This window comes from Plecotus auritus, assembly GCF_963455305.1.
Source record: "Plecotus auritus genome assembly, chromosome: 4".
Lineage (NCBI taxonomy): Eukaryota > Metazoa > Chordata > Mammalia > Chiroptera > Vespertilionidae > Plecotus > Plecotus auritus.
The window spans coordinates 115012977-115031471 of record NC_137775.1 but is presented as its reverse complement, the minus strand read 5'-3'; the positions used below and the strand labels follow the sequence as shown (position 1 = coordinate 115031471).

At 39.1% G+C, this 18495-nt stretch overlaps 1 protein-coding gene across 1 annotated transcript in view; it reads left to right on the top strand.

Moving 5' to 3' along the window:
• TFEC (transcription factor EC) overlaps positions 1-18495 on the top strand; it is a gene marked incomplete at its 5' end in the record, with an annotated part of 94037 nt that overhangs the window by 31988 nt on the left and 43554 nt on the right. Inside the window, one exon of the mRNA XM_080663895.1 lies at positions 6535-6762. Within this exon, the coding sequence (XP_080520021.1) occupies positions 6535-6762 (228 nt within the window). The remainder of the gene's footprint in view (positions 1-6534; positions 6763-18495) is intronic.

Here is an 18495-nt window from a genome sequence, read left to right as displayed (position 1 = left end):
CTGCCATTATAATTATTCAAAGTATGTATATACATTTTTGGGGGAAACCCTATAGTTTAGAAATTACTCCTTATTAGGTATATCATTGAAAATATGTTCTCCCTTACAGTGGCTTCCCTTTTTATTTTGTAGATTTTTTTTTTTTTTTTTTTTTTTGCTGTGCAGAATGCAGAAGCTTTTTAGTTTGACGTAGTCCCATTTTTTAAATTGTCTTGTTTTGTTTCTCTTTCCCTAGGAGATATATCAACAAAAACATTGCTATGAGAGATGTCTGAGATTTTACTGCCTATGTTTTCTTCTAGAATTTTTATGGTTCTGTGATATACATTTAAATATTTTATACATTTTGAGTTTATTCTTGTGCATGGTGTAAGTTGGTGGTCTACTTTCATTTTTTTTGCATGTACCTGTTCAATTTCCCAAACACCTTTATTGAAGTGACTGTCTTTCCTCCATTGTATCCTCTTGTCTCATTTGTCAAACATTAATTGACCATAAAGGCACGAGTTTATTTCTGGGTTCTCTGTTTTGTTCCATTGATCTATACTTAATTTAAAAAAAATACTTCAGATTACTCATTAAGCACATTGTTTGGGCTCTCTTGTTAATTGGTCTAAGCATTTTTATAGCTCATTAATACATATATTTCTTCTTAAATAAATTTATTGGGGTGACACTGGTTAATAAGATTATATACATTTCAGGTATACGATATTGTAATACATCATCTGTATATTGCATTGTGAGCTTATAAATTTAATCCCCTACCATCACCATACTAGTATATTGACTCCCTCTACTGTCTTCAAACTCCCCCATCCCCTTCACCTCTGGTAACCACAATACCTATATTTGTGATTTTTTAAAAAGACCTACATCTCTCTATTATAATTTGGGAATTTAACTACATTTGAAACAGATTTCTTTAAACAATTTTAAGGCAAGTTTTATAACTTCAAATAATGGAACTTAAAAAAACATATACCACACAATTCTATCTAAAGCCTAGTTTGAGACAATTGATGGGGTAATGATCTAACCAGGTGATCCTTTGGGTTTGTGTACCCAAATATGGAGTCTGCAGGATAATTGGCTTTGAAAACACTACTCTGCCTTTGTAAGTGCTATCAAAGTTTCAGTCAGATCAGTACCAAATGATATATTTTGGCCTTTTTACTTGAGCTGATTCATATTATTCTGTGAGTCTTTGATCAAAAAATAAATATAGTGGATGTTATAGTGCATGGCCTAGATTTTCCCCTGCATGACTGTCTTGCCTCTGATTAAATCACATGGAACTGACATTTTGTACAAAACAATGGTCAAATATCTGCAATATCACAAGTTCTACCTAATATATATATATATATATATATATATATATATAGTAATACATGTCTATAATTATAAATATATATATTTAGTGTCCTTTTTTTCTTGGCTGCCAGGATGCTCATGATTAAATTTTATATTCAATTACAATATTAATCTTCAGCCTACATTTTCTGGTGCAACTACCTCTCACCACATTCACAACTCCTGTTTGTTTACAATCTTTCAGCAAACAAGGAGACTATAAATAAAAAATATATTAAGTGAAATAAAACAGATATCTGTACATAGAGAAAACTTTGGGCTTAAACTGACCATTATTATATTTAGTTTCCAGTAGCAGAGTGATGATATTGAGACATAATGCATAGTTCTGGAGGTATCATTTACTTATTGTTTTCAATAGCAAAATTTCCCTATATCTAGATGATCTTAATCTCTTTCACAGGTTAATGAATCAAATCACAATACATAGCTGCTTCAGCTTGTTAGGTTAAGACTGTTATTCTGATAATGGTTTATCTGTTTCTGTTGTGGATTCCCAAAGCGCTCTAATGTCACTAATGTTAATCATTCACTCTACTTTGTTGACCCATTCATTCAATAATTCATTGAATACATGCAGTTTACATATTTTAAAAAGCCTACCGTGTGGCCCTAGCTGGTTTGGCTCAGTGGATAGAGAGTCAGCCTGTGGACTGAGGGGTCCCGGGTTTGATTATGGTCAAGAGCACATGCCTGGGTTGTGGGCTCAGTCCCCAGTGGAGGGAGTGCAGAAAGCAGCTGATCAATGATTTATCTCATCATTGATGTTTCTATCTCTCTCTCCCTCTCCCTTCCTCTCTAAAATCAATAAAAATATAAAAAAGAAAAAAGAAAAAAAAAGAACAACAACAACAACAAAAGCCTATTGTGTGCCATTATCTGGGTTATGTGACAATATAGCAGCCAGCAAGGTAAACACAGCGCTGGAGATCGTATATTTTTCTTTCCTGTCTAGACCATGACTAGACTGCAAGGTATTTGAAGGCAGACACTGCAACTATCTCCTTTCTGCCTTCAGTATACCATTCCATACACACATTCTGGGCACCGAAAACATATTTCTTTAAAATATTTTTATTGATTTGAAAGAGAGAAGTAAATTTTTTGTTTCATTTATTTATATATTCATTGGTTGATTCTTGTATGTGCCCTGTCTGGAGAATGAACCTGCAAACTTGGTGTATTGGGACAACACTCCAACCAACTGAGTTACTGGGCTAGGGCAGAAAACATATTTTTTACATAAGTGAATAAATGAACAATGGCACCTACAGTTTCATTCACTTCATCAAACAAATACTGGTACCTGCAGTAAAACAGCTCCAGTACATAGTTTCATAGGTGTATCTTTAGATCCCAGGCAATGTAAAATTATTTTAAAATTGGCTCATATGATTTAACTGATGTTTTACACTTAGTTGTATCATTGTTCTGATATCAGTCCATGATTAGAAAATATAGAGATTTTTCTGAGCAGTAGCTTAATTACATTCCATTGATTCTTTTTCTACTCTACTGAGCTTTTAGACTCTTTTGCTTCATTTATAGGTGTTACATAGATTGGGTCCAAGTTAGTCTTCACTTTTGCCTGCTAAACTTTTGGAATTCCTTAAATAACCAATAATTTAGGGAGAATTAGAGTTGGTTCCATTTTATATTTTATTTTCTCTCTGTATAGAGCTGTCTAAAGAGGAGATGGTAGTCTTGCTTTGAGAAAGGAAGGCATTTCTATGAGTTCCTTTTCACGATTAACTTTGTGACTTCCAATGTCTTCTATTGTTTCATTTTTATATTTTGTATTTGCGATTTCCTTCTTTTTCTTCTTATGCAAGACCATCTTCTTCAACACCTGATTTATAACCGTTTTATCTTTTAATTAGTTTTTAAAAAACACTTCTTTGTGTGGCATTTTAAATTTGTTGTATTCATTACTGAGCCAATAAGTGTAATGTTTAAGAAGGCAGGGTCTGTATTCTGGCTTTATCCCTTACTTGAGGAGTGATAACATGTAGTCACTTAATCTCTAAGTCTTGGTGGCTTCATCTACGTGCTGCAATGGAGAGATTAATGATACCTATCTCCTAAGGTTCTACCAAGGATTATATGAATGTGGATAAATTGCTTAGCACAGTGACTGGTAACTATTGCATATTATTGTCATTACTAGAGGCCTGGTGCAAGAAATTCAAGGGAGGGGGTGTCCCTCAGCCCAGCCTGCACCCTCTCCAATCTGAGACCCCTCGAGGGATGTCCAACTGCCCGTTTAAGCCCAATCCCGGTGGGATCGGGCCTAAACGGGCAGTCAGACATCCCTCTCACAATCCAGGACTGCTGGCTCCCAACTGCTCGCCTGCCTGCCTTCCTGATTGCCCCTAACCACTTCTGCCTGCCAGCCTGATCACCCCCTAACCACTCCCCTACCAGCCTGATGGATGCCTAACTGCTCCCCTGCCAGCCTGTCTGCCCCTAACTGCCGTCCCCTGCAGGCCTGGTCACCCCTAACTGCCCTCCCCTGTAGGCCTGGTCCCCCCCAACTGCTCTCCCCTGCAGGCCTGGGTCCCTCCCAACTGCCTTTCCCTGCAGGCTTGATCACCCCCAACTGCCCTCCCTTGCAGGCCTGGTCCCTCCCAACTGCCCTCCCCTGCTGGCCATCTTGTGGTGGCCATCTTGTGTCCACATGGGGGCAGGATCTTTGACCACATGGGGGCAGCCATCTTGTGTGTTGCAGTGATGGTCAATCTGCATATTACTCTTTTATTAGATAGGATAGAGGCCTGGTGCACAGGTGGGGGCAAGCTGGTTTGCCCTGAAGGGTGTCCCAGATCAGGGTGGGGGTTCCCTTGGGGCGTGGGGCGGCCTGGGTGAGGGGCCTGTGGTGGTTTGCAGGCTGGCCATGCCCCCTGGTGACCCAAGCGGTGGCCCTGGTATCTGGGGTTTATTTATCTTCTACAATTGAAACTTCGTAGCCTGGAGCGGAGCCAAGTCTTCTGCTTGCTCCGAGGCGGCAGCCATTTTTTGGGGGATTTATGTATCTTCTATAATTGAAACTTTGTAGCCTTAAGCGGAGGCCTGGGCCGGCCAGGGTGTGCGGAAAGCTTGGCTTCCTCCATCGCCGGGGGCAACCCTAGCCTCCTGCTCTTTCCAGCTCCGTGGCTGCCGCCATTTCTGTTTGGGTTTATGTATCTTCTATCATTGAAACTTTGTAGTCTTGAGTGGAGGCCTAGGCTGGCAAGGGCAGGCGGAAAGCTTGGCTTCCTCCATTGCTGGGGAAACCCAAGCCTCCCTCCTTCTCTCTGTGGCCATAGCCATCTTGGTTGGGTTTATTTGCACATTCACTCCTGATTGGCTGGTGGGCGTGGCTGGTGGGCGTGGCTTGTGGGTGTAGTGGAGTGATGGTTAATTTGCATATTACTCTTTTATTAGATAGGATTATTGCTTTTGCTGTAGTTGATATTAATAGTGTCTTAGAAGGAAAACTCCAAGGGCCCTGGGATCTCCTCTATGACTTCTCTTGTACTCCTGATGTAACACAAATGCAAGTACTCTAACGAAGCTTTCCTAGTCAGTGGATGAGAAGTGAAAAATGAATTAGTTAATGTTATAAGTTCTGATTCAACATACTTTTTGTTAGAAGATATATTTTCCACTTGTAGATATACAATGTACTCTAGCTTTCAGTTACAATGTGTAAGAGATTCAGATTTGTGAATTTGAAAATAGTATTTATAATGTATATTTCATAAATGCATACAGATGAAGAAGAATAAACTTAAAACTGAAGAATAATCTAAATAGCTACCCTAAAAAATTACCCATGGCATTTTAACGCAATGTTATTTTACTAGTACAAATTTAAAGTTCATAGTAATATAATTAGTAACATGTAAAATCTTTATTACCAATCTTAATCTTTTGTTATATGACTGAAAATTATTTAATGGCAGTACAATTAAAATAATGCTAAAAATGTCAGCATAACAGAATTAAACTAAAGTAACTACTACAATATGGTACCCCAAACCAGCTAATTTAAATGCAAAATGCTTCATAAATGCTATTTATCTGAGTTAATGCATATTAAGGGCTTCAAGGAGTAGTTTGTGTAACTGAAATAAGCAAAAAATAAGCATTGTACAGCCATCTTTATTATTGTTTAACATGAGGGAAATATTAATTAGGTCTATAATAGGCCACTTGAGGAAAATGTATCCACATCACAGCTTAGTTAATATAAAGGGGGCTGGCAGGCTTTCAGAGGCTTTTAAGAGGAAAGCTTGAAATGCTTAAAGTTGTCCTCATACAAATAATGGCATGTTGTTAACTATGACAGCTAGATTGAAGATGCTCAGAATATTAAGTCTGTGATTTGAAAAAAGGAGTTTCAAAATATTAGACCATTTTTTCTGTCATTCATAATGACTCTACAAAAGTTTTGTTTTTATAAAGTGGGAATATGGAAAGGTTGAAAAATAAGAGTATTAAAAAATTAAAATATACCTGGTATAGAAACTGGAAAACATAGAAAAGTGAAAATAATTACCTAGATTTTCACCACCCATAAAATACCACACTTAATATTTAGTATATATATTTCTTGTTTCTGCTCCTTCCTGGGTAATTTAAAAAATTAAATAAAAGATAGTTATTATATCATATAGAATATTTACAGTATATTTGTAATGTAAAGGAATCTAATGAAATAAAAAAATCACTAATAATAATGAATCAACTGTACTTTCTATGTATTATTTCAACCTTTCTTTTTGAGACCCTCAAAAAGTATTGCTAGTTTTATATTGATTCCAAATTTTGTTTTATTTGCATGTAATTTTGAGGGTTATTCTTAAAAACATGGTTAGCATTTAAAATATTTTAGTAAACTTTGAACCATAAATTTGAGAGAAACTAGATGGTATAATGTGCTTATTGCCATCTATAATAATAAAAGCATAATATGCAAATTTACCAAATGGCCGAATAGCAGAACAATCTTCCAGACGACCTTCTGGACGACCTTACAGACGATGCCGTTGCTGTGAGGTTCTACTCTTGCAAGAATTTTGTGCATCGGGCCCTTAGTAATTCAATTGTTGAGAATGGAACTTTGAAATGCCAGATGATGTTACACATAGCAATTGTTTGTTTTATATTTTGCAGGTCCACACACACCTGGAAAGTCCTGCCAGGCATCAAGTAAAACCCTCCATGACCCTTGACCACCAGATCCTCAATCAGACTATTCAACGGCCCCACCCTTCAACGCAAAGCAGTGCGCTTGTTGTAAAGCATGGACACCCATCCCCGGAGAGTGACCCTGGCATCACTGGAAATCCACTCACCAAGCTGTTAACTCTTGGGAAAGAAGATGACAATGTGGAATGGCATGTATGTCTAATGGCTGCTTATGAAAATATATAATGAGGTGTTTTTCTTTAAAGTATTCAAAGAAATTGAAGTTGACACCTTGATAGTAAAAATTCCAAATACAAATTTACTTAGCAAAAGAGGTGTCTTAATTCATTAATTTGTAATAATTAGTTATGCACATTAATTATGCATAATAAAATTAACAATTTATGTCAATACTCATTTCAGATATGTATCAATATAAGTCAAAATAATCTCTAACTAATATATGTTAAGAATATTTAGCTTTTTTTTGGGGGGGGGGCATGGAAAGATCTTTGTTATAAAGTGTAAAAAATGAAAATATTTTCTTTTTCAATAAAACAGATTTCCCTCGGCTGAGAATCAAGCACAGTCCTTCCCAAGTAGAGTATTCAATAACCACTGAAAGAATTATGCGTCCATTGAACATACTGGAACCTAGACTTTTACCACTTTACTGACAATAAGCCAAAGTTTATTCTGGAGTTATTTGGCTTTTATTAATATAAACAACCTATAGTTAGACTCTGTATGATAACCATTTAAAATGTATTTTTTCTTAAGTTTCAGATATATAGCATAGTGATTAGACAATTATATAATTTAAAGTGTTCTCCCTCCCCCTGATATTTTCAGTACCCACCTGGCACCATATACACATAGTTATTATTGACTATATAAATAGTTATTATTTGACTATAGTCAAAATGCTGTGAGTATTTTGTGACTATCCATTTGCACTTTTTGATCCTCTTAACATTTTCACCCAATACCTCACCTTCTCTATGGCTACCATCAGTTTGTTCTCCATATCTATGAGTCTGTTTCTATTGTGTTTGTTCATTTGTTTTGTCCTGTGAAATAATATGATATTTGCATTTGTCTGCCTAACTTATTTCACTTAGCATAATTCCCTCTAGGTCCATCCATTCTGTGGTAAATGGTAAGATTTCATTATTTTATTAGTAGTTCAGTAATAATCTATTATATACATGTACTACTACTTCTATAGCCAATCTCTATTGATGGGCACTAGGGTTGCTTCCATATCTTGGTTATCCTATCTAATAAAAGAGTAATATGCAAATTAAACATCACTCTGCTACACCCACCAGCCACGCCCACCAGCCAATCAGGAGTGAATATGCAAATAAACCCAACCAAGATGGCTACGACCACAGAGAGAAGGAGGGAGGCTTGGGTTTCCCCAGCAATGGAGGAAGCCAAGCTTTCCGCCTGCCCTTGCCAGCCTAAGCCTCCACTCAAGGCTACAAAGTTTCAATGATAGAAGATACATAAACCCAAACAGAAATGGCGGCAGCCACAAAGCTGGAAAGAGCAGGAGGCTAGGGTTGCCCGCGGTGATGGAGGAAGCCAAGCTTCTGCAACCCTGGCCGGCCCAGGCCTCCGCTTAAGGCTACAAAGTTTCAATTATAGAAGATACATAAATCCGAATAGAAATGGCTGCCGCCATGGAGCAAGCAGAAAACTTGGCTTCACTCCAGGCTACAAAGTTTCAATTGTAGAAGATAAATAAACCCCAGATACCAGGGCCTCCACTTGGGTCACCAGGGGGCATGGCCGGCCTGCAAACCACCACAGGCCCCTCGCCCAGGCCGCCCCACGCCCCAAGGGAACCCCCACCCTGATCTGGGACACCCTTCAGGGCAAACCAGCTGCCCCAACCTGTGCACCAGACCTCTATCCTATCTAATAAAAGAGTAATATGCAGATTGACCATCACTGCAACACACAAGATGGCTGCCCCCATGTGGTCAAAGATCCTGCCCCCATGTGGACACAAGATGGCCACCACAAGATGGCCAGCAAGGGAGGGCATTTGGGAGGGACCAGGCCTGCAAGGGAGGGCAGTTTTGGGCAATCAGGCCAGCAGGGGAGGGCAGTTGGGAGGGACCAGGCCTTCAAGGGAGGGCAGTTGGGGCGATCAAGCCTGCAGGGAAGGGCAGTTAGGGATGACCAGGCCAGCAGAGGAGGGAAGTTGGGGGCGACCAGGCCTGCAGTGGAGGGCAGTTAGGGGAAAATAGGCTGGCAGGGGAGCAGTTAGGCATCGATCAGGCTGGCAGTAGAGTGGTTAGGGGTGATCAGGCTGGCAGGCAGAAGTGGTTAGGGGCAATCAGGAAGGCAGGCAGGCGAGCAGTTGGGAGCCAGCAGTCCTGGATTGTGAGAGGGATGTCTGACTGCCCTTGATGGGTCCCAGATTGGAGAGGGTGCAGGCTGGGCTGAGGGACACACACCCCCATGCACGAATTTCGTGCACCGGCCCTCTAAGTCTACACTAATAAAAGAGAAACATGCAAATTGACCATCACTTTGCGATGCCCACAAGCCAATAAGTAGTGAGTATGCAAATTAACCCAACAAAGATGGAGGCGGCTCCACCCTCCAGCCGCTCCGGGCCTCTGGGCAGCACACATGCAGGTGCAGAGCAGCCGGGTGGGGCAGGACGCCTGCTATGAGCGAGAAAGCGGGGGGTGGAGGGAGCTAAGCAGAGGCGTTCAGGCTGGAGCCAAGACTGAAGGCCCCAGCCGGAGCAAAGGTGGAAGGCGGTGGCCAGAGTGAAGGCCTGGGTGCCAGGTACCAGAGGAAAACTGGTGCAGGAAGCCAGGGGAAGGAAGGCCTATTGCAAGAATCTTCGTGCAACGGGCCTCTAGTTGTAAATAATGCTGTTATGGGCATAGAGGTGCATATTTCCTTCCTCCCTCCCTCCGTCCCTCCCTCCCTCCCTCCGTCCCTCCCTCCCTCCCTTCCTTTCTTCCTTCCTCCCTTCCTTTTTTTCTCTCTCTCACTCTCTCTCTTTCTTCTTTTTCTTTTTCCTTCCTTCCTTCTTTCTTTCTTTCTTTCTTTCTTTCTTTCTTTCTTTCTTTCTTTCTTTCTTTCTTTCTTTTTTTTTTTCTTTCTTTCTTTCTTTCTTTCTTTCTTTCTTTCTTTCTTTCTTCTTCTTCTTTCTTTCTTTCTTTCTTTCTTTCTTTCTTTCTTTCTTTCTTTCTTTCTTTCATAGTAAATGATGCATCTGTAATTTAAAACCAGAATTTGCTAATAGATATATAGATATTATACATATACTAGAAGTCTGGTGCACAAAATTCATGCACTTGGGGGGGTCCCTCAGCCTGGCCTGCACCCTCTCACAGTCTGGGAGCCCTCGGGGGATGTCTGACTGATGGCTTAGGCCTACTTCCTACAGTCGGACATCCTTAGTGCTTCCACGGGGGCTGGAGAGACTCTCGCCCCCACTGCTGCACTCGCCAGCCATGAGCTCAGCTTCTGGGTGAGTGGCGCTCCCCTGTGGGAGCACACTGGCCCTCAGGGGGAAGCTCCTGCATTAGGCGTCTGCCCTCTGGTGGTCAGTGCACATCATAGTGACCGGTCGTTCCCCTGTCAGGCCGAAACTGGCTCTCTGACATCCCCCAATGCATCCTGGATTGTGAGAGGGCGCAGGCCAGGCCAAAAGACGCCACTGGTGCATGAGCCAGGGAGGGACATGGGAGTTTGGCCAGCCGGGGAAGAACCACAGGAGGGCTCCAGAGCATGTCTGGCCCATCTTGCTCAGTCCTGATTGGCCGGACCCCAGCAGCAAGCTAACCTACCAGTTGGAGCATCTGCCCCCTGGTGATCAGTGAACATCATAGTGACTGGTTGACCGGTCCACTGTCTGCCTCCTGGTGGACAGTGCACATCATAACAAGCAGTTGAGCGGCCTGAGCATATCATTAGCATATTACGCTTTGATTGGTTGAATGGATGACTGGATGACTGTACACTTAGCATATTAAGCTTTTATTATATAGGATGAGATAATATATACAGATATATAGGCAATATATCTATATCTGTTTGCTTATTCTCTTTTAAATTTAAATTGTTTATTGTTTAAAGTATTACATGAGTCACTTTTTCCCCCATTGACCCTTCCCCGGCTCCTCCCATCCCCTAGCACATGCCCTCACCTCCCTACTGTCTGTGTCTATTGGTTATGCTCATATGCATGCCTACAAGTCCTTTGGTTGATCTCTTACACCACCCCCCATCCCCCGTCTTCCCTCATAGGTTGGACAGTCTGTTCGATGCTTCTATGTCTCTGGTTCTATTTTTGTTCACCAGTTTATGTTGTTCATTATATGTTCTATCAAATTAGTGGAATTGCTGGGTCATAAGGCAGCTCCATTTTTAAAGGTAACTCCATACTGCTTTCCACAGTGGCTGCACCAATGTATTCTTACCAACAGTGCACAAGTGTTCTCTTTTGTCATATCATTGCCAGCACTGGCTGTTTGTTGATTTATTAATGATAGATATTCTGACAGGTGTGAGGAGATATTTCATTCTGGTTTTAATGTTCATTTCTCTGATGATTAGTGATGTTGAGCAACTTTTCAGATCTCTATTGGCCATATGTATGCCCTCTTTGGAGAAGTGTCTATTCAGATTATCTGCTCATTTTTAATTGGATTGCTATTTTGGTGTTGAGTTGTATGAGTTCTTTATACATTTTGGATATTAACCCCTTATCAGTTGTATCATTGGCAAATATCTTCCCACATTTAGTAGATTGTATTTTTGTTTTGTTGATAGTTCTCTTTGCTGTGGAAAATCTTTTTAGTTTGTTGTAGTTCCATTTGTTTCTATTTTCTTTTGTTCCCCTTGCTGGAGGGGATGTATCAGAAAAACTATTACTAAGAGAAATGTCAGAGATTTTACTGTCTGTTTTCTTCTAGGAGTTTTGTGGTTTTGAGTCTGACATTTATCTTTAATCCATTTTGAGATTTTTTTTGTATATGATATAATAAGGTGATCTAGTTTAATTTTTTATATGTACTGATACAATTTATCAAAAATTATTTATCAAATAGGCTGTCTTTACCCAATATTTTTTTCTTGCCTCCTTTGTCAAATATTAATTAAGCATATGGTTATAGGTTTATTTCTGGGCTCTCTATTCTGTTCCATTGATCTATATGTCTGCTTTTATGCCAGTACCATTCTGTTTTGATTACTAGCCTTGTAGCATAATTTTATATCAGGTAGCATGATACCTTTATCTTTGCTTTTCTTTCTCAAGTTTGCTGTGACTATTGGAGGTCTTTTAAGGTTTCATATAAATCTTTGGGTTATTTGTTCTAGTTCAGTGAAATACACCATTGGTATTTTTATAGGAATTGTGTTGAACCTAAAGATTGCTTTAGGTAATATGGCATTTAAAAGATGTTAATTTGTTCTAAGTATAAAAACAATATGTGCTTCCATTTTTTGTATTTTCTTTGATTTCTTTCTTCAAATCTTATCATTTTCTGAGAACAGGTCTTTTACCTCTGTTAAATCTATTTCTATGTATTTTATTATTTTTTGATATGATAGTAAATAGAATTTTTTTTAGTTTTCCTTGCTGATAGTTCTTTTTTTGTAGACAAAAATGTGATCCGTTTCTGAATATTTCTTTATATCCTGTTACATTTCTGAATTAATTGATCAGTTCTGTTGTTTTTTTTTGGTAGAATCTTTAGGATTCTTTATATATAGTATCTTATCATCGGTAAATAATGGCAGTTTTACATCTTCTTTTCTAAATAGATGCATTTTTCCCCTTTCTTCTTTTCTGATTGCTGTGACTAGGATTTCTAGTACTATCTATATATCTATATATATAAAAACCAAGCGACTGGAATGACCAGAATGACTGGAATGACTGGAATGACTGGTCACTATGACACACACTGCAGCAGGCCAACTGGCCCGATCAGTGGCAGGGCCAGCTGGCCAACTTCCCACAGCCCCTCCCCCTGGCCCTGATTGCCTCAATCAGGGAAGGTTAGCTGGACCCCACACATTCACGAATTCCTGCACCGGGCCTCTAGTGTTCAATAATAGAGATGAAAGTGAACAATCTCTGTCTGGTTTCTACTCTTAAGGGAGACACTTGTAATTTTTCCCCATTAAGTATAATGTTACCTATGGGTTTGGTAGATATTGCTTTTATTATGTTGATGATCCCTCTGTTCCCACTTTCCTGATACTTTTTATTATAAATGGGTGCTCAAATTTGTCAAATTTTCTACAGCTATTGATATGATCATATGATTTTTATCCTTCATTTTTGTAGAGAGAGGAAGGGAGAGGGATAGAGACATAGAAACATCAATGAGAGAGAAACATCATCAATTGGCTGCTTTCTGCATGCCCCTCCTGGGGATTGAGCCTGCAACCCAGTCATGTGCCCTGACCAGGAAGCTAACCTGCCACCAACCTCTTTGTTCATGGGTCAATCCTCAACCACTGAGACACACCAGTCAGACTCTTTCTTCTTCTTAAAGAAGTCCATTTAACATTTTTTGTAAAACTGGTTTGATGGTAATCAATTCCTTTAGCTTTTTCTTGTCTGCAAACTTCATTATTTCTCCTTCAATTTTAAAGAATTGTCAGTTACACTAATCTTGATTATAGGTCCTTACTTTTCTTCACTGAATATTTCATGCTAAACCCTTCCAGCCTGAAATGATTTTGTTGAGAAATCAGTTTACAGTTTAATGGGAGCTCTTTTGTAGGTAAGTAACTGTTCTATTTCAGCTTTTAGGATTTTCCTTTTGTCTTAGACCTCTGCCATTTTAATTATGATCTGTTTTGGTGTGTGCCTCTTTGAGTTCATCTTGTTTAGGACTGTCTTTGTTTCATGGACTTGTGTGTCTTTTTTCTTCACCAGGTTAGGGAATCCATTGTTCTCAATTTCTTGCTCTCTTGCTTCTCCTTTTGGTACTCCTATGATGCAAATGTTGTTACTCTTTATGGTGTCCCAGAGATACCTTAAAATATCCTTATTTTAAAAAAATCTTTATTCTTTTTGCTGCTCTGATTGGGTGTTTTCTGCTGCCTTGTCTTACAAATTACTGACTCAATTATCTGCTTCAACTCATCTGCTGTTGATTCTTCAAGTGTATTATTTATTTTAAATATTGTATTCTTCATTTTCTGACTGGTTCTTTTTTAGGGTTTCTGTGTCCCTTTTTATGCTTACTGTCTCTTTAAATTTTCACTGAGCTCATTCATTCTTCCCTTAAGTCCCTTGAAAATCCTTATAATAATTTTTTTGAACTCTGTATCTCATAGAGTGCCTGCCTCATTTCATTTAGTTCATTTTCTGGAAATTTCTCCTGTTATTTCATTTGGGGCATGCTTATTTGTCTCCCCATTTTGGCTGTCTCTATGTATTTGTTTGTGTATTAGGTAGATCTGCTATGTTTCCCAGACTTGGTATGGTGACCTTATACTGTAGATATCCTGTGGGGTTCATTTGCACAGTCTCCCTGGTCACCTGAGCTATGTGCTTCAGAAATGCTTTTTGTGGGGGTTATGTGAGCCTGCTTGTGGTAGTTGTGTCTTGATTTTTGTTGACCTGTTTGTGGATTGCATTGACTCTTTGCTCACTGAAAGTGAAGATTGACTTGGACCACAGTGTACAAGCTGCTTTGCAATGGGTGATCTCACAAAATAAAATTAGCACCAGGAGTGTCTGGTGCATGCTGAGATTTTCCCTTGGGATGTGTCTCTTATGGAGCTAATTGTGTCATGCTCTGATGTGGTCTGAAGCCAACCACAAGGTAGATGTGTTGGTTCTGGAGCCTCTTGGGAGGGAATCTAGTGGAGGTCAGTGTCAGACACTGCCTGTGACTGGCCCTGGCCTACCTGTTAGGAGCTCCAAAGTAATCCACAAATTTTGGCTACCTCTGCTAGGCCTGGGTGCACATGGAGGGTCCAGGATTCAGACCATGGCTGACTTACATTAGCACTGAGTCCAGGCCAGGTCAGCAAAAGGCCCAAGGCACCCTGAAATCCACCTCTGTTTGCCAGACACCTGTTAGGCTCAGTCCTGAAAGAGTTTCTTGTGTAATGTAAGTTCTATGAAGTAGTTTCTTAGTGAGTCACTAGGTAGGGGCCAGTGGTATTTACTAGGTTGACACAGATTCAAACTTCATGCTAGTGCTGGGTCTAAGGCCATTCAGCAATTGTCCCAGAGTAAACCATGGCCATCCACCAGCTGCCAGAGGCCCAAGGATCTTTGTGGTGAGGCTGAGTCTTAGCGAGTCATCAGGGTGGGCCAGCAGTATTTATCAGGCTAAAAACCACCAAGATTTGTTCATGTGGAGGAAGGGCTCTACATAGGAATGGTGGCACCCATTAGGTGAGCAAGAGAAAAAAGGCCCTCAATCCAGAACCACACAATTCAGTTTCTGACCGTCCCAGAGTTTGCCCAGACCTCCTCAAGAATCCTCCATGAACGTCTTTACTGTGGGACCAAACTGGCTACAGCATGCACACTCCCACACATGGTGCAAGCTTAGAAGAGAGGAGCTATAGGGAGTCAGAAGAGTGAAGCCAAGTCAGTTTCCAGTCTGATGCCATATGATGCTCAACCCAGTAAAGATGGCATTGCTGGGTGGTGTAGAAGAGGGCGTCAGCCTAGGACTTTGGCTGTTGTTCCATTAGCCTTCTCCATAAAGCCACACTACCCAGTCCCTCCCTGCGTGACTCCAGTTTGCTTTGATCTGCTTTCCCTCCATGATGTTCAGGATAAGTGGTCATGGGTGAGATTTTGTGTGCTGGCCCTTTAAGAGGGCGCCTGATTTTCTACCAGCATCCTGTCACTTTCTAGCAAACAAATCCTTGCTGATTTTCACAGCCAGATGTTACATGGGCTCTTCTTCTTCTCTGGCTCTTCTGGCTGAGGATCATGATTGGAGAATTCTTGTTCCTCAAGGCGGACCTTAGTAGCTGAACTATTCCTTCAGATTTCTAATGGCCCCATGTGGATGTCAGGCTGGTTCTTTTCAGTGTCCACCCTTCCAATGAGTCTCAATGTGGCTCCTTCTGTAAATCCTTGGTTATAAGACAAAGGTTCAGCTAGTCTTTAGTTGGTTATTCAGGTTGATTATTCCATAATTTAACTGTTTCATAATTTTGGTTTGGTCCTGGGAGAAGGTGAGTGTAACTTTCACCTACACTGCTGCCATCTTGGAACTTTCCTCAAGATATTTAGCTTTAATTTTAAAGGTTTTAACTAAATTAATTTGCATTATTTATCAATAGTTAAATTATCTTTACACATTAAAATAAAACAGGCAGAAGTTTGAATAGAAGTACATATGTGCTCTAGAAATGTTCATTAGAATAAACTAATAACCTTCTTGCACTTTGGAATTATATATAGAATTTTTTACTAATAATTATCTATTTATTCATTTCTACTTTTAAAACATACTTGCCTACTGTTTACTATGAGGCACTAAGGATGTAAAATGAATGAGAGTATCTAGCTTCATGGAATTTATACTTATTGTGACTTAATTGTAAGTGAGCCTTCAAAAAATGTCAAAGAATGAATTGAACTGGGAAACAACTAGAACTGGGGAAAAGACTTTTTAAAAAAATATCTCAGTATAGAAAAACTGTATTAAAAGCTGAGCTTTCTATTCTTTCCTTTTTTTTTCTTTTTCTTTTCCCATTTGATTTGTTAGAGGGAGCCATAGTCCTATGATCTCCCAGCTTTAATTTCTCAATATACATTCTTGATGGATATTACTGATTTCAAGTCACTGCTTTTTAGATATTAAGTCTATAGCCTCCAGGTATAAAAAAAGTAATTCCAAATGATGAAGATTTTTATTGTGTGTACAAGTTTTATGTTAATCTGGGAGAGGTAAAAAAATAAGAATCTGATATATTGCTTAATGAAATATAAAACAACCACAAAACAAGATTCATTGAAATCCCAAACTGAATAGAAATCTCTACATGTATATTTACTTAAACTTTTCAATAGTTGGTCTATAAGGAATCCCCCCTCCCAAATGTAGAACTAGATTCTCTAGTTACTCTATGAAGATCATAAAAATGTATGTAGAATGAAAATCATCTGTACAGTAAATATTAGAACTAACCCAGTATAATTTATCTTACAACCACCTTCTTCCAAAGTTCATTTCCTTGTGTGAGAGTTATTTCTAAAGGAAAAAAGACAAATCCCAAAGGATATGCATATGCCAGCCAATTCTGGGCAGAACCCAGACATGATCTTATTATGTCTTATGAAATATGTGTTCTAAAAAATAAGAACGAATAATTAACATATATCAGCCTCCTCAGTTTTTCTTAGTAAATGTTTTTATTGTTAGGCACACAAGTTACTTTTTAAAAAGTAATAAGTTCATGCTTTATAAGAGAAATTAATGTGATCTTTGTGGGCTTTTAGATGATATCAGCCAAAAGGAATTGCATGGGGTTGAAACTCTAGAGTAGTCTCAGGGGAATGATCACATTGACTACAGACAAATTTTTTTAGTCATTATACTTCAAAATATGTATATAGAAGTCTCTTCCATCACTGATGTTCTTTTAATCATAATTTAAATCAATGTTATAGTTTTAATCAGTGTGTGTTCTCTTTGAATTTGACTTGTGTACACATTTTCACATACTGCCAAGAGGTATCCTATGTTTTGCAATATTCCAATATTCTTTTATTGGTGCTAGGAGTCCATGTAACAATGCAGAATGTGTGCATTCTTAAGAGTCATACACCATGAGGTTATAGCTACCGATTACTAGCTATGTGGTCTCAGTTCTTAACCTTTCTCATCAAAATTTCTACACCTTGAAGAATTGTTTTGATGCTTACACTTTTTGTTGTTGTTATTAAATCTCACCTGAGAATATTTTTCATTGATTTTTAGAGAAAGTGGAAGGGTGGGGGAGAGACAGAAAGAGAGAAACATCGGTGTGTTGAGGATCGAGCCTGCAACTAAGGTATGTGTCCTAGACCAGAATTGAACTCAGGACCCTCAATTTCACAGGCTGATGCTCTATCCACTGAGATAAACTGACTAGGGCTGATACTTACATTTTGAAAGTTCCTAACACAAGGGCAGTGTGGCAGCTCAGGAGATGGTGGATGTTGTCATCTTTTGGTGTTTCTTTCTCCTAAGCTGTCCTCCTGTTACATTAAGGAACATTTCATTAATTCAAAGAAGACCCCAGAAATCATAGCTACCACAGGATAAGTCCATGAGAGGATCCTTAGATTAGGATTTGGGGGTTGGAACTAGGAGTAGCTTGGTGACTAAAGGCCTCTAGACAATGAAATACAAAAATAAAAAGCGGCATTTTATGACATGGGTCTTTCCAGGATAAAATCCATATTTGTACTCTTGACACATAGAACCCTTCTACACTTAATCCTTGTCTCCCGACCCACACTTATGATAGTGCTCTGTGTTTTAGCCCTATTGGTTTCAGCCATATGATTCTCACAGTGGCCATGTTTTCTCTTTTTATATCTTTTCTTTACCAACTACCCATTCATTCTCCATTTGTCTGCATAATTTCAACTCACTCTTGAAAATTCATTTCAGGTTTCTTCTCTAAGGTGTTTTTCCTGGTGGTTCTCTGTGTGGAATTGGGTGCCTATTCTCTGGGTTTTTATAGTAACACATATTATCATATGGATAAAAATTGAACTTATCATAGGATTTTCACAGTACAAACTACATTTTAATTATTCATTGTCTTGTTTTTCTTATCTTCTGTAACTTTTAGAAGCTCCAAGTTGAGGGGAAGATGAAAAAAAAGTAAGCACATAATTATAATATGTAGAAAGAGCAACGGTATGTGTAGATAGGAACAGAGATATGCTGTTCTTATCAGATGAATATCAATAATAAGACT